Source organism: Meles meles, chromosome 3 (genome assembly GCF_922984935.1).
Source record: "Meles meles chromosome 3, mMelMel3.1 paternal haplotype, whole genome shotgun sequence".
NCBI classification, from domain to species: domain Eukaryota; kingdom Metazoa; phylum Chordata; class Mammalia; order Carnivora; family Mustelidae; genus Meles; species Meles meles.
This window is the reverse complement of record NC_060068.1, coordinates 178,758,587-178,775,420: the sequence shown is the minus strand read 5'-3', so window position 1 is coordinate 178,775,420 and position 16,834 is coordinate 178,758,587. Positions and strand designations below refer to the sequence as shown.

The 16,834-nt window shown below is 46.4% G+C and overlaps 1 protein-coding gene across 2 annotated transcripts in view; it reads left to right on the top strand.

The window, feature by feature from the left end:
- ADCY2 (adenylate cyclase 2) overlaps positions 1 to 16,834 on the top strand; it is a 407,413-nt gene that overhangs the window by 112,918 nt on the left and 277,661 nt on the right. For both annotated transcript variants that reach the window (XM_046000686.1, XM_046000685.1), the window contains exon 3: positions 2,385 to 2,546. In XM_046000686.1, the coding sequence (XP_045856642.1) occupies positions 2,385 to 2,546 (162 nt within the window). The remainder of the gene's footprint in view (positions 1 to 2,384; positions 2,547 to 16,834) is intronic.

Genomic DNA, 16,834 nt, shown 5'->3' with positions numbered 1-16,834 from the left:
TTCCTAGACGCATTTCCCCACTCCTGGTGGGATTCTCCTTGGCTGTCATTCTGAGACCCCCGAACTTGCAGGATCTTAGAGAAGAGGATGTGGAGACCACACCCCCTTGTCTTGCTAGAGTGGGGCTGGGTACTCCTTCTCTCAGGCAGCATCAGCTGTGAAGCAATGACTGATCTACATGACTGTCCCTTCCCCAAGTTGTCAAGTGCCTGAGATCCGGGATTCTGCCTCCGTCCTCCGCCTCCAGGACCTCACTGATTCCTCCGAGAAGTTCCATACATGCTCCTCTAATGAGCAGGTGTTTGGGTTGGAGTCCCCTAGAGAAAAGGAAGGAGCATGTTTGGGAGATCCAAATTTCCTTTTAGGTCATGTCCCCTGATCTTTCATATGCTCTTTTCTCTGTGATGGTTGTACACTTAGAGCTCGTACAGCGAAATGATGATTGCTCCTTTTTTTAAATGTGTGGTGCGGACCCCCATGTCTATGCAAGGGGGGCATGAGCATGAGCCTGGTGTCCTTCCAGACCTCACTCTTCCGATCCACCAGGAGCAGGGCCCACGTCCTCCTTGTGAACACATATCTTGGCTCACCGCAGAACAGCTGGCACGGTGTCTCCACATCCTTTCAGCTGTGCTAGGATTTGGGGTTCCTCGGGAAGCACAGATCACTCTGATTTGGGGTGAGCTCTTCCCTTCGCTTCTCTTCCTGAGTGAAGAGCCATGTGGCGGAGCTCGCCTGATGCCGCTGTTCTACTCCCCTGACCTCGGCTCTTTTCCACTTGGCTTTTCACCTTTTCATCCTTCTCTGCTTTCTTCCCCATCTGCTGCTTTTGTAATGAAAATGGTCTTTTATTACCAACTAGACCACTTTACATTCCACTCCAAGTCTTTCTCTGGGTTTTCGTATTGATTTCTTTTTAAAGATTTTATTTATTTATTTGATAGAGATCAGAAGTAGGCAGAGAGGCACACACAGAGAGAGGAGGAAGCAGGCTCCCTGCTGAGCAGAGAGCCTGATGCAGGATGCAGGGCTGGATTCCAGGACCCTGAGATCATGACCTGAGTCTAAGGCAGTGGCTTTAACCCACTGAGCCACCCAATCGCCCCTGATTTTTTTTTTAATTGCAGTGACATTCAGGTAACCTAAATTAGCCATTTTTAAAAAAGATTTTATTTATTTATTTGACAGACAGAGATCTCAAGTAGGCAGAGAGGCAGGCAGAGAGAGAGGAGGAAGCAGGCTCCCTGCTGAGCAGAGAGCCCGATGTGGGGCTTGATCCCAGGACCCTGGGATCATGACCTGGGCTGAAGGCACAGGCTTTGATCCACTGAGCCAGCCGGGCGCCCCTCCTGAGCCATTTTAAAGGAAGAACTGGGTGGCATTTCGTACGTTCACGGCGGTGTGCTGCCAGCCCTTGCTTCTAGCTCCAGAAAGCTTGTCATCACCCAAGAGGGAACTCTGGTCCTATCGGTAATTACTTCCCACTTCCCCTTTACAGCCCCGCCAACCTCCACTTTGCTTTCTGTCTCTGTAGATTTATTTACTCTCGATAGCTCACAGAAATGCAACCTCGTGCTAGGGGGTCTCCTGTCCTAGCTGCATGCACTGAGCATAACGCTTCTGAGGTTCCTCTGGGTGAAAGCATGTATCTGTACTTCCTTTCGCCGGCTGACGGGTACTCCCCTGCCTGGGTGTGCCCCAGGCTGCTTCTCCGTTCCTCTGCTGGTGGACATTCATGTTGTTAACACCTTTTACTTACGGTGAATACTGCTGTTAGGAACACGTGTGCGCATGCATTGTTTGAGCACCTGATTTCAGTTCGTTAGGGCAGAGACTTGAGAAAGGGGTCACTGGGTCATATGGTAATTGTGTGTTTCACTTTTTGAGAAACTGTCGAACTGTTCAGTTTCCTAACAGCTGAACCATCCCTAAGCTGTTTCATTTTCTTTGTTACATGGCCTCTGGGTCTCTACTTTGCCCAGCTCCCCGGACAGCCCCTGTCCCTCTTCCACGAGTCTCTGGAAACAGTTGGAGACGAACTCAGGAATCCAGATGTGTGCGAGCTGCAGCGAGGAGACTAGACCGGGGCTGCTTAGGACCCTCCTTGCATCCAGATCCTGAACGTGTGCAGTTACCTCATGTCTGCAGTGGTTTGGGTCTCAAACCTGGAAATCCCCACATTTTGAAAAAGAACGATTTTTCTCCCTCGCCATGTTGGTCCTTCCTTGTAATCCCTTGGGTTTAACACGTTGTCTCGTTTTATCATAATCCTGCTTTCTAAATGGGTACCGTTCACCGTGTCTGCTGCAGCCTTTAATGGGAAGGAGAGGGGAAGCCCTGGGGAATGGGGACTCTCCGTGACTCTCGTTGTCCTTTTCCCGTAGGTGTCATTCTTCCTCTTCATCGTCTTCGTGGTGTACACCATGCTGCCCTTCAACATGCGAGATGCCGTCATCGCCAGTGTGCTCACCTCCTCCTCCCACACCGTCGTGCTGAGCGTCTGCCTGTCTGCGACCCCGGGGGCCAAGGAGCACCTGGTCTGGCAGGTGGGTGCGCCTCACCCCTGCCCGCCCTCACCACCCCACCCTGCGTGCCGGGGGGGCTGTGTGCTGGTTCAGGGTGCGACTGTCGGTACCTGGCAGGGGCTTTCGCTCTGCTTTCTGAGGCGGACTCTCGTGTTTCTGGTGGGCAGCCGGCCACACCCGCATCCATCCGCGGACGCAACACTTAGCAGTCAGCACCAGTGAAAATGAGGAATGGTGCTTCCACTCTGCTGATTGCGGAGCCGGTGGTAGGACTGTGAGGCTTACAAGCTATTCTATTTTAGCACTTTTATTTTTAGAGTGAAAATAACTTACACAATTAAATTCATAAGTCTCCCCCACTTCTCTCTACCTTCCTATGCGAAACCCCTTCTTTACAGAGGAGAAACGATCGCTCCATTTCCTAATCTTCTGGCAGGTCCATGGGCATGATAAAGGTCTTGAAAATGCCACGACAGCCAATTTAGCTTTCCTAATAAATGGCATTTCAAAGAAGCCGTTGTACTTAATTAGTCTAAGTCATTTAGAAAGCGATTTGATTTCCTGCTGTGTACACCCATTCCCTCATCTCTGTGAGAGGGTCACTGGTTTGAAGTTATTCCCGAGTTCCTTTTTTTGACCTGGAACAGGTATATTTAATTTTGCTGGATTAGACTCAGACATTTAAGAAACTCAGCCACGGTGTAAAAACGCCACAGGCGCTGACAATGGGTGAACGAACAGCACTGCCATCAGAAAGGGAATTTCAGACCTGGGTCAGGTGAGCCCAGGGTGTGGTCCGAGAACGCAGTTTGTGGTTCAGTTGAGGGAATGTTATTTGGAGTCTTGAAATGGAACTGGAGGCTTATCCTTGGGTGTCTAGTAATCCCCCAGAGTTGGAAAGCTTTCTAGGGATCCCTTTTCTCAACATCCCTGTCCTACATCTCCTAACACGGCTTTCAGGAAGCTCTGCATTTGTGAGACGTCCTTGGCTGGCTCTGCGGGAGCCAGAGCGCCCTGGCCCCGATGGCGCACGGTGCAGCGCGGGTCACGCACTTCCACGCGGTGCGCAGCTAGTAAATTCACTTTGCCGCTCTGGCGGTTACGGGCCTGGGGGGTGGGTCTGTGTTTGCAGGAGGCAGGAGTGGGTGAGCTGCTCCGCCAGCTGGCAGGGTGAAGATCACAGGGGAAGCCCTCGCGCGGGTGTCGGGGCACTTGAGCGCATTTTCCAGGCTTAGACACCTTCCTGGTTTTAGGCTCCCCTGGAAGACATCCCCTGAACTTGTACTTGTCTCTTCTGCCCCTTCACAGATCACTAGTGTCTGCGGGGCAGGTGCAATAGAAAAAAAAAAAAAATCTAGGAAATGAGGATGAAGATACATGCCTGTGAGGATTAAATGGGTTAAAAAAGGGGGGGGGGGATAAGTGCTTTGTAAAGACCCTGGTTTATTCGAGGTCATCACATACTGTAGTGAGTTTGTCTTTTTTTTTTTTTTTTTAGGCATTTTTAGTTTCTTCCATTAGTTAAAAAAAATTGGGAAAGAATGCAGTATTAAATATTTAATTACTCAATTTTCAAAACACACAAAGGAAAATAATTCTTATCAGTGGACAGCCAGAGATGGGATAATTCTGGAATGGCAGAAAGAAGACAAGTTTTTCATTCCAAATTATTTCATACAAGAACAACATGAAAGGAGCAGAAGAATGAAATGTCAGTGTTTCTTTGCTTCAGAAGTAATTTCACAGTGATTCTGAGATGCAGGAAAGGCAGAGGATGCTGATAGATTTAAAATGGAAGGTCCACTGGTAAATGTCAGAGTCACAAGGGAAAGCACTCTAATTCCGCAGTCAGGTGAAGGACATACAGCCTACAAGTAGCACTGGCTTGTAATGTGAGAAGAACACTTCCCTGAGTTCTGTTTTGTTTTATTTTATTTTATTGTATAAAGAGAGAGAGGGGGATGGAGAGCCGGAGCAGGGGAGGAGGGGCAGAGGGAGAGGGAGAGAGAGAATCTTAAGCAGGCTTCATGCCAGGATGGGGCTAAATACAGGGCTTCCTCTCACAACCCTGAGATCATGACCTGAGCTGAAATGAAGAATCAGATGCTTAACAGACTGAACTACCCGGACCCCCACTGAGTTCTGTTCATGAACCATGTGCCTAAATTAGAATACTGTAGACTAAGTGGTTATATTTCTGCAGTATGGTTGTTTAAAACAAAGTTACAACAAATGAAAGACTGGTTTCCTGTAACGAGGTTTGCCCATGGGTGATGATCGGTATTACCCTGCCTTCCAGGCCATCCACGAAGGAATGCATTTTATTTAGCATGGATCCGTATTAAGAATATTTGTTTCCCTTTATTTCCTGAACATTGGCAATCCATCCATAGCTTGTAATGTTTCTCTGTTAACCAAAACGCTGACATCACAGAACACCCTCTTCCCTTCCATGTTGATTAAAGGAGTTCATTATTCTCAGAAAACTTATTTTCCCAGCCTTGACTTGAAGTGGAATTCAGCCTCAGGCTATGCTATATCACTGAACTGAGGAAATTTAGTTAAAAACTGAAAATCGTGAATGGTAACTTCTAATGCATTTAAACATAAAGTATAATCCCTAACAGCTTTTTTTCTTTTTTTAAAGATTTAATGTATTTATTTGACAGACAGGGATCACAAGTAGGCAGAGAGGCAGGAAAAGAGAGAGGAAGGGAAGCAGGCTCCCTGCTGAGCAGAGAGCCCAGTGCGGGGCTCGATCCCAGGACCCTGGGATCATGACCTGAGCCGAAGGCAGAGGCTTTAACCCACTGAGCCACCCAGATGCCCCCCTAACAGCTTTTATAACTTGTATTTAGACACAATCACAGACCTACCAGTAAGTTCCAAATCTAGTACGGAAAATTTTTTTTCCCTAAATCTGTTGAAAGATGAGTTGCCATCCGATGTCCCCTTACCCCTAAGGGGTTTCCTACACACCGCTCTACTTAACCGTAACGCAGCTGGCAAAACTGGGAAATTCACATCGCTTTGCTCTGCCATTCAGACTCCTCCAGGTTCCCCAATAACGTCCTTTACGGAAAAAGAACCCGGATCAGAATCCTACAATGTCGCGGCGGGTTCTCAAGCCTGTTGGGTCTCCTTCAGTCTGGAGCGACTCCTTAATCTTCCCTTGGCTTTCAAGGTCTTAACACTTTTGAAGGTTACAGATGTTATTTTGTCAGATGTCCTCCAATCTGAGTCTGACGTTTCCTCACCAATCGATTCGGGCTGTGGCTCTCCGGCAGGAGTCACGGAAGTGACGCCGTGTTTCCGCGGTGTCCTGTCAGGGCCTCGTTATCTATGCCGGTTATCGGTGTGGCAGTGTTGTCTGCCAGACTTTCCCACTTGGAGATTTCTCTTTGTCACTAAGAAACAGTTTGTGGAGGGGTGCTTTGAAACCAGGCAGTATCCCGTTTTATTTAGTTGTTGGTATGTCTTCCGTCTTGTGTCTGTCTGTTCCACACAGTGGCTTATCAGCCATGCCCATCACTGTTTATTTTGATGCCTGTGTGGGCTCAGACTTGTTCCATGGGTGCTCCTTTGGGCTGGCTTCTCTACCTTTTGTGATGTGTCCCCCTCACTGTTGGAACACTTCCTTGTTCTCTGACACAACAAGATGTTGCAGGTTCATCTCCTGCTTTTCCTGTCCTGGCCCTGAAATGCACCATCTGTCCAGGGAGCCCTGGGTCTTTTTCATGAAGAATGGCACTTAGGAGCAAGATCTGGGCTTCAGGACCTTCCATTCCCACCGGGTGTCAGTACTCCAAGCAGGGTGCGCACGCGTCTACACCTACATCTACTTTTATCTGTCCTTCCGTATCAAACACCATGACCTCACATCGCTGTTTCTGGCCCACCATGGATTCCATGCCAGTTCTCTCCCTGTCCACTGTGGCTCCTTGGCCAGTAGTTAAAACAACGTAGTTCCCATGATCCTTAATGTATTAACTTACTGGATCAATCCCAGTGTGTAACCAGTCTCCTCTCTCAGTTCCCATCCCTACCGCCACACAGATGTCTTCTCACCTGGCCCAAATTCCCTTCCCCTCACGCATGCCGCTCTTCCCTGGTTCAGACGGACACTCCATCCGTGTGAGGTCCCCTCTCTGAGCGGGGGCACTGTCCTCTATGTTCTCCCCATGGTAGACACTCCTGGGACCCAGCCCGGCTTTATCACTGTGGATGAGTTTCACTTCCCTGGTCCCCTGTAGGCGCAGATGTCTCTCGCTCGGCCGGATGGCTGAGGACTGAGTTATTCGGGAGAGAAGGAGGAGTGTCTGGGTGGGTCAGTTGGTGGGTGTCCGACTCTTCAGCTCGGGTCATGATTTCAGGGGGTACCATCGAGCCCTGCTTCTGCTGCACAGAGAGTCTGCTTAAAGTTCTCTCTGCTCCTCCCCCTCTGCCCCTCCCCCTCTGCCCCTCCCCCTCTGCTCACTTGCTTGCAGTCTCTCTCTCCCCCCACCCAGGGAAATTAAATATCAGGGCGTCTGGCTGGCTCAGTTGGTTAAGCAACTGCCTTCCGCTCAGGTCACAATCCTGGAGTCCCGGGATCAAATCCCACCTCGGGCTGCCTGCTAAGTAGGGAGTCTGCTTCTCCCTCTGACCCTCTCCCCTCTCATGCTCTCTCTCACTCTTGTTCTCTCTCAAATAAATAAAATCTTAAAAAAAATTAAATAAATAACTAAATAAAATTGAAGTGTTCCATTCAGGAGAGAAGGAAAAGGACCAGAAGGGCAGGAGGAGAGGATGGGATGAGGAAATGGAAGAGAAGGAACATGTTTTGAGCAGAGTTTACTGGTAGAAGAGGAAGAGATTCTTTCGAGCTGCTTTCTGTGATCCTCTTTGTCCTAGTCTCTCAACGTTTCTTATAACTCCTTCATCTTTGTTTTCTTAACTGGGTTCCAGAGGACAGTTTTTCTGGAATCTGGGACAATCTTAAATATCAGGAAACTTAAGAGCAGTTTTTTTTTGTTTTTTTTTTTTTAAAGATTTTATTTATTTATTTGACAGAGAGAGATCACAAGCAGGGAGAGAGGCAGGCAGAGAGAGAGAGAGAGAGGAGGAAGCAGGCTCCCTGCCAAGCAGAGAGCCCGATGCGGGGCTCGATCCCAGGACCCTGGGATCATTACCTGAGCGAAAGGCAGAGGCTTTAACCCACTGAGCCACCCAGGCGCCCCGTTAAGAGCAGTTTTATGTGTTCTGTGTAAGAGAAAGTATTTTTATTTTTTAAAAATTTATTTACTCTAGAGAGAAGAAAGGGGCAGAGGGAGAGGGAGAAAATCTTGGGAAAACTTGCTGCTGAGCGAGGAGCCCGACACGGGGTCCATCTCACAGCCCTGAGATTGCGACCTGAGCCGAAAGCTAGAGTTGGACGTTTAACCGACTGAGCCACCCAGTCACCTGCCTGAGAAGAATGTGTCATTATTTACCCATCCTGAATTTCGTGTGAGCACCGAAAGTCCTTAGCGATTCATGGTTAACTAGAAAATAAGAAGTTTCCTTGCACCAGTAGACTAGCATGCATGTGACTCTGAGAGCAGCAAGGAGTCCTTTTTGTTTAAGGCTGTATCCAGGCAGAGGGAAACTGAGGTTAGGGAAAGAGCCTGAAACCTCCCCACTCGTGCTGTGGTGTTGCCTCCTGCCTGAGCCCGCGGTGATGGCGACAGTTACGCAGCTCTGACACACGATTGGGAGGCTGAGCAGGAACCTCGCCTCCCACATGGGGGCAGGGGGTCCATTGCTCAGGAGACGTGGTCCAGCGTGCAGCTGTACATCCTGGATGCACCTGTTGTCTGCTTGCTGTCTGCCCCACAGCCCCCCCTCCCAGCAGGGTGCTGGACCGCCCTCAAGGAGTTGCCAAATGGCCCTGTTTATATATCACGATTATGTTTTCTACTTGAAGCTTACTCGCTTTCCTTATATTTTCATTTCCCTAGTTTTCGTACCACATTTTGGCTTTTCATGTCATGTCTCTTATTTTCCCATGAAACAAGGAGGACCTTGAATGTGGACTGACGAACACAAGCCAGTTATATGGGAATCCATATTTATTAAAGGAGACAAGCTAAGGAGTGCTTATGGATTTTCTAGCGGGGTCACTCATATTTCTGATAAATGTTACGGGATTCCTTTATGCAGTGGATACTTTGGTATATTTATGATATAATTTGAAAAACAATTTTAGTTTGGACCTAACGTGGAAAACAAAACCCGTCATCTGTTGCAAGAGTGTAATCAGTATTCATGCCGCTTTGTTACATAACCAGTTCCTCTTCAGCATAATTCAGGAGCTGTATATTAGAGTCTGGAATTAAATTGCATTTAGGATCTAATCTGAGAAGCTCAAAAGGAGAACAGCAGGTTACCAGCTTCCCATGCTCCTGCTCTGGAGGAGACTAGCACTGGAAAATTTGGATCTCCCTTGCTACTGTTCTGTCTCTGGAGAAGTGGAGGATGTTAATATTTTCCACAAAAGGGAAGAAAGGAGACTGTATCACTCTTCATTTTGTGTGCATCTAGCTATCAATTGAGTATGATCCATATCCCGTTTTAGCAAGCTATCACTTGCGGGTCCTAAAGGCACTGTGATTTGGAAGGAGTCAGGGTAAGCACGGAAAGGAGGTAAAAATAGGAAAGTGTCTGATGGGACTGAATCCTGAAGCAAATCTAGAGTACTCCACATTCTTCTCTCCTTGTTCCCTCCTTGTCCTTCCCCCAGCCCCACAGAAATCCCTACCTCTCCTTTAAGTGGCAGGAGCTTCACACCATCATCCCACCAGAGAGAGTTTGGTAGAACGAGTGAACAACAACAACACAATTCACACTTTCCTGCAGGGCATCCTATCACTTTAAAAACACTCTGGCATTTTCTAGAATGAAACTGCAAGAATGCTCAACAGAGAACTTTCCTGTTAAAATTAATCATTTTACTGTGATGGTGGAATGAGACCTAGGTTTGTTTTTCAACATTAGGCTGTTTTGAGGAGGGGATAGAAGGAAGAGAGATAAAGGGAAACCCTATTATACCATGAATTTTGTCTTGGATATTTGGTTAAAGGAGCAGAAAAGCAGAAGGATTTCTTGAAAAAGGAGCAAATGCCGTTTTTCCCCCCTTTAGCTATCTGTATGCTCTCCTGGATTCTGTCATCGGAGCTCTGTGCACGCTCTTCATGCAAAGCACTGGATTCATATCAAATATGATACATTACAGATCTATATACCGGTTGTTTGAGTAGCACACTCATTGATTGTTGTCTTGATGGGTAGTTTTCCTCATGTGTTTTCCAACCCAGGCAACCGTGTTCCACTGTATACAAAGATTGGAGGCTCTGTCCATTCCAAATGTTTACTGTTGAAGATAATTTGTGAAAGGTACTTATTGTAATTATTTATTAATCCATTGGTAATTGCTCTTTAAAATCCCTAGAAGACAATAAGAAAATCAGCACCCTTAGGGTGAGTCACACAGGACTCCTTGTATCTACAGGATGAATGATGGATCTGCTGACTTGTATGAACTTGAGAGAAAAATGTATCTACAGCTTGACTTGAGCAAGAATTTCATCATGGTTCTAAGGGATCTCTTTAAAAAGTAGACAGAAACCCAGTGATTTGGTGGAGTGGAGAGAAGATGTACACACAGTCACTGGGAGGCAGGCCCGGAGATGTTTGTAGTTATTTGTTAGGGCAGCAAACATGATTAAATGAGTAATAAATGAGAAGGACTTACCTGGGCCAGGTGCATAGCTAGTGGTCAGAACGATCAGGTAGTAATAATAACGATGGCCTGGTGATATACCTACAGCATTTTGAGTATGTTTGTGGAGTGCATCAGACTGGGAAGGCTGGGAACAGAGAGAGGAGACACACTTTCTGTTTTTACGACAGTAATCACAGCATGCCCTCTGGGAGAATAACATGCATCGATTTTTGCTTCTCCTCGGAGATACGGGATCTTGCTCACCAGACACTGGGCTGATCATTTTTTATGTCCTTCGCAAGCAGCTCATGAGTGTTTTGACATGGCAGGTGTGCAGGGTGGTGGACAGAGCAAGCGCTTTAGCCTCAGATGGACTCAGAATTCTATTGCTCCCACTTCGTAGCTGTGTATGGTGAACATGGAGGTTCAGCAGAGGCCCCTCAAGAAAAAGACTTGCTGTCACCTCCTGGGGGCATTTTTGGCAACTGACTCTTTAAGGCTGTCTCAGCTGCACAGAGCTGCCAGCTCAAGGTTATGTCTTTTCAAGGGTAACCTCCTTCCATGACTGATTGAGGTGGGCACATGGACTCTATCCAGTCTGGGCCGCCGCAGGGCAATGTTGGTGGCCATGTCCACTCTGTGAGTTTCTCTAAAGTTGTCAGGCTTATGTTACAGTTCAGCTTCTGCCTCTGCTTAGTTTCCAGCTTTCTTCTTTCCCTGCAGCCATTGATCCAAAGGCCACTCCCTAGTAAACACTGAGCTCTGTCTCAGAATGTGCTCCAGACCAGCCTGCAACACTACATGAACTTGGGCTGATTCTTCAGTTTACCGTCTTCTCTACTGTAAAATGGCGGCAGTAACACAGACTTCCCCGGACAGTTGCTGGCCTTGGTGCTGATTTAGTGAGCTAGCTCGTCTGGAGAGCCAGTCGTCAAGCAGGGCTGGTACTTACCCATCAATCAATGGTAGACGAGAACAGCCACAGTGATGTGTTTTGCTAAGTTTAAATGACTTTTACAGAAACTCAGAGTGATGGGACATAAAAATATTTTGGGAAATGTGTCAATAAGCAAAGTCCCAAATGGCCTGTGGAGTTGAGTCAGGCAAGAGTTGGATTGTACATGAGCAAACCCCTCAGAACACAGGTCTGGCCTGGTTGACCATCCCATCCTGTGCCCACTCAGACTCAAGCCAGTGAGCGTCATCTTGCTGCGGCAGCTCTAGTTCAAGAGGAACTAGAAGCCACTCCACTAATGAGTGGGGTTTGAAGTTTTGCTAATGCTGGAAGATCTGAGCTCCTGTAGGTTAATGGAATACCCGATTTTGGAAACCACTGAGACAGAGCTTATCCCTTGTCAAGAGTGAGAGGGAGAATTACAAGAGGAGGCATTTATAGGGTCACTTCAAACAGGACATCTTGGACGTCTGTGCCATCATTTCTCTGGAATGTCTTGTTTTCTGGAGAAGCCTGCACTTGTTTCCCAGCCAACCTTGGGGATTGCACTTTGTCCCACTCAGACCAGCCACGGGGTGTAGGGGGGTATAGGGAGGTATAGGGTGGTGTAGGGTGGATCTGGCCATCCCGTGTGTCTGTGGTCAGAGGGACGTATACCCATACAGCTCTGTGTCTTTGTTTCCCTTGTGCTCCCTCCAGCTGAGATACTGTATTGGTTTCCCAGGGCAGCTGTAACAAATTACCACCAACTTGGGTGCTAAAAACAACAGCACTTTCTAAACTATGAAATGTATTCTCTCACAGAAGTCAAAACCAAGGTTTTGGCAGAGTTGGTTCCCTCTAGAGGCTCTGAGAGAGAATGCGTTCACGCCTTTCTCTAGCTTCTGGTTGTTGCTAGCCTTTCTTGGCATGGTGTGGGGCTTCAAAATTCCACTCTGTGTGTCCGTCTTCAAATGGCCTTCTTCCCTTTTTGTCTCTGCATCTCCTCCCCTTCTGTCTGTTACAGAGACACTGGTCATTGTCTTTAGAGCCCTACTGAATCCAGGATGAGTTCACACAACATTCTTCAAGTGATTACATCTGCTAAGACCCTTATTTCAAAAGTCGTATTCTGGGGCGCCTGGGTGGCTCAGTGGGTTAAGCCGCTGCCTTCGGCTCAGGTCATGATCTCAGGTCCTGGGATCGAGTCCCGCATCGGGTTCTCTGCTCAGCAGGGAGCCTGCTTCCCTCTCTCTCTGCCTGCCTCTCTGTCTACTTGTGATCTCTCTCTGTCAAAAAAAAAAAAAAAAAAAAAGTCGTATTCTGAGGTTCCCAGTGGGGGAGATTTTGGGGCTCCTGTCCAGCCCACTAGAGATGCCAGCATCCACAACTGGACTGCAGCTGCACTCCACTCCTGCCACAGACTGGTGCAGACCTTCCATGTAGTCAGTCTCTGAGCCAGTGGCCGTGGGGTTCCCCTTCTCTTGCCTCCTCAGACACAACTAAGCTCTGTGGTGCACAGCTTAGCAAGGTACCTCGTTGGAAGCTAGTCATGGTAACACATAGGAAAGCAAAGCAAAACTAGGAGAATTTAGAGTGAGGAAACATCAGGGAATTCCACCCTTGTTTAAACAAAGCTGTCATTCATTGTCCCATTTTTTAAAATAGGTGATATGGTCACATTTTTTAAAAAAGTAGAGTGAAAGGTTTCAAAAGGTTTTCAGTGAATACACTTCTTCCAACAACTTGTGAATTCTTTCATTACTTCTAGTGACTTTTCATTTGATCTTCTTACATTTTCCAGATATATAATCACATCATTTTCAAGTGAATTTCCATTTTTTGAGGTTTAATTTATTTTCCAATTGCTTTGTCTAGTACCTCCAGAAAAAAAATGAACATTAAAGTGGTGGTAAGAGACAGTTACCTGTGTTTTGTTTGTTTGCTTTTTACCTAGTAGCATTGATGTTTTTGTCTTTTAAGTAGTATGTTGGCTTTTGGGTTAAGTAAGTTTTATAATTTGAAGGAAGTAACCATTTGTTCCTACTAGAGAGGTCTTATTTTCTCCTTTTCTTTTCTGTTTTTCTTTAAGGAATGGATCTTGAATGTATTAGTTTTGTCACCATTGGGCAGGATTGTATGATTTCTCCCATTGTATAATATTGAACATTCTTGACTTTTTGGATTAACTCAGTAGGTCATATTATTTATCATCCGATGCTTATTTCCTTTGGCCAATAACTTGTGAAAGATTTTACATTTATTTTGACTGTAATAAGAGCAAATAGGCAGCACTTGCCTTGGGCTAGGGATGGTTCTTGTGCTCTACTCATGTATCAATGCCTTTCATCTCAAAGGTTCCTGTAGATTACTCTAGATCAGATCAGATGCCATTCCTTTTCTTTCCTATGAAAATTCTTCTGTTTAGATTTACTTTTTCTACAGTTTGTTTCTGTCAAATATATTTGACTTATAAATACAGTCTTTTTCACACAAGCTTTCAGTGATTTTCATAGTGTTGAGTAATCTCTGTTCATGGTTTCAATTAGCTCTGTATCTGTGTTTGCTTCTCCTTCTCCCTGGTTACCTTCTTACTGTTGAGATTTTTCCCTTTCTCTGTTAATTCCTGATTCATCTCTCTAATGTTTTGTTTATTTTTGTTTTTATTTCTCCAAAGAATGTGGTGTGGATATATTTATTATTTTTATTAATGTGGGGTATTTTTTTAGTTCAGTTTTTTTTTCTTTGTTGATTTCTTCCAGTTTTTTTTTTATAAAGATTTTATTTATTTATTTGACAGACAGAGATTTCAAGTAGGCAGAGAGGCAGGCAGAGAGAGAGAGAGGAGGAAGCAGGCTCCCTGCTGAGCAGAGAACCCGATGCGGGGCTCGATCCCAGGACCCTGGGATCATGACCTGAGCCGAAGGCAGAGGCTTTAACCCACTGAGCCACCCAGGCGCCCCTCTTCCAGTTTTTTTTAACTTCTAATTTCTTATGTTAGATCCTTGAGCCATTTTTTTTCTCTTTCTAGCTTGTTTCCTTTTTTTTTTTAATATTATTTACTTTATTTATCAGAAAGACAGCAAATGAGCAAGAGAGCACTAGTAGGGGGAGCGGCAGGCAGAGGAGGAAGTAGCCTCCCTGCTGAGCAGAAAGCCCGATGCGGGGCTCCATCCCAGGACTCTGAGACCATGACCTGAGCCGAAGGCAGACCCTTAACCAACTGAGCCCCCCAGGTGCCCCTGTCTTGTTCCTTTATATTTTATATAAGTATTGACCAGCTATAAATTTTCCTCTAAAACCTGCTTTAGCTCTATGCCTTATATCTTCATATGTACCTATCATCATTATTTTCTAGGTATTTTGCTGATTGAGTCTATTTTTTGACATAGAGAAACTTTAGTGCCCCCCCCCAACTGGATCCCTAAGGATGGAACATTTTTCTTTTCTGTTTTTATTAGTAATTTTAGGTTTGGTTTGGAGTTTTATTTGTTAGTTTGTTTTTGCATTAAGATGAGACCATTTTCTATGTTATTTCTACTTTGTGGATTGTCTTGAAGTCATCATTCGGTAGTCTGTGGCCAGCCTGAAGTTTTCCTTTCCTTTACAACAGAATTGATCTTTCTGCCTGGATGCCCACTGGACCCCCTTATTTTTGAAGTCTAGCAAGTTTGCTGTGATTCGAAGTTTTATTGATACTTTTGGCTTCAGTCTCCATTTCCCAGAATCCTTTTAATATGAACACTGTTACTATGGATGCTGATTGTTCTTGGGGCACCTGGCTGGCTCAGTCAGTAGAGCATGCATCTCTCAATCTTGGGGTTGTAGATTTGAGCCCCAGGTTGTGTGTAGAGATGACTTAAAAATAAAATCTCAAAGAAATGAGTGCTGATTGTTCTCAGCGTCAACACAAGAGCACAGTGAGCACATGTGGAGATGGGTTGCTGCACTGTGTGGCGCCCGAGAGAACACACTTGCTGTAGCCGCTGGAGATGTCAACTGGCAGAACCCCACACCTCGAAGCAAGGGAGCTTCCCACAGTGTGCCCAATGGGATCATCCCTCCTGGAGGCTAACCTCCTGAACATACTGAATGCAGGAGTCTCCCACTGACGTTCCTACAATTGCAAACCAGGGACTTGACCTTCACGCATTAGGGTGGGTCCCTTACCCTGGATAGTACCTCTCTACTTCCTTTTTGACGTCTGCATACTCCTCCACGAGGGCCCTCTTATGGTGTCTTTCCTCGGCTTCCTACCGCTGAGCCCTCTATGCTTTTACGTAGCCCTCACACCTGCTTGGAGTTTGGAGGTTCTACTGATCTTCTAATTTTGTTGAAAATATAAATTACATGTGTATTTCCCATGCCCTTTGGGGTTATGAATAATTTCTAGGAAAAGAAGAAATGTTATCTTTGTGGGTCAAAATAGAAGTTTTTAGTTTTTAGCCTGTTCTTTGGTTTCCTTAAAATGTCACTTTCTGAGTCATGTCTGAGCCTCAAACTCTAGGTCAGGATGGAACCAAAGATGGGAAGGGGAAGAAAAGAAAAGATAGAGACTAACCAAAGTTTATTACCATATGGAATGTTTTTCTAAGATTCCTAGCCACAGGCTGTATCAGCCAGCTCAGGCTACTATAACGAAACACCATAGACTGAGTGGTTTCAACAATAGATATTTATTTTCTCACAGTACTGGAGACTGGAAGTCTGAGATCAGGGTGTCAGTACGTTTGGGCTCTGGAAAGAGCTACGTTTTTGCCCTGTTCTCGCATGGGAGGGAGGGGGGGTGCGGGGGAGAAAGGGAGAGGGAGGAGGAGGAGAACAAGTGTCCACGCTCTCACATCTCTTCTTATAAGGACGTTGAAATCGAAGCAGATCAGGGTTCTACCCTTATAATGTCATTAATCTGAATTACTTCCTTTACTCCAAACACAGTCATTTCCACATATGGATTTGGGGGGAGGGGGCCACGGTGCAGTCCAGCAGCTGCCTTGCCTGGTTTACTAAGTTTTGCAGGTCTGAGTCTCAGCACAGTGTGAAGGATTCAGCTGCAAGTCTTAAGCTGTAACCCCTGAACGTTTCTCTGTTTAAATTGCTCTGCCAGGGGGCAGACAGACCGATGCAGAACAGAGGGACAGTTCATGTGGCAAAGCGGTCCCTGTCCTGGGCCACAGTGTGACCAGTGAGCATCCCTGGCCTGGAGGCGGGGGCTGTGACTGTGGGAGCCTCCTCCCTGTTTCCCCATGCCCCCTAAGCATCCCACCCTTTCCTCTCACTGTCTTCCCCAATTTGTCTGCGTCTCCTTCTGTTGCACGTTGCTGGGGTTTTGAGATGAGCTTCTGATGTCGGTGGCAGGAATTAAAGCTTTTTAATTTGTTTATCTGTCCCAGCACCAAGGGAACATGATGTTAACTGGATGCATGCATGAATAAGCATGGGAGGGACTGAGTGAAGGGGCACGCACACACATACCCACGTGTGGGGATGCAGTATGCATCTCGGTGCCTTTGATATCACCAAATGAGGAGAATAACGGGCAGTTCCTCCTCGTTGCACCGTCTGCAGTCATGATGCTGAATGTGACGTCGGTGCGGTGGTGGCATCCTGTAGAGGGAACCAGAGGGAGTGACCGCA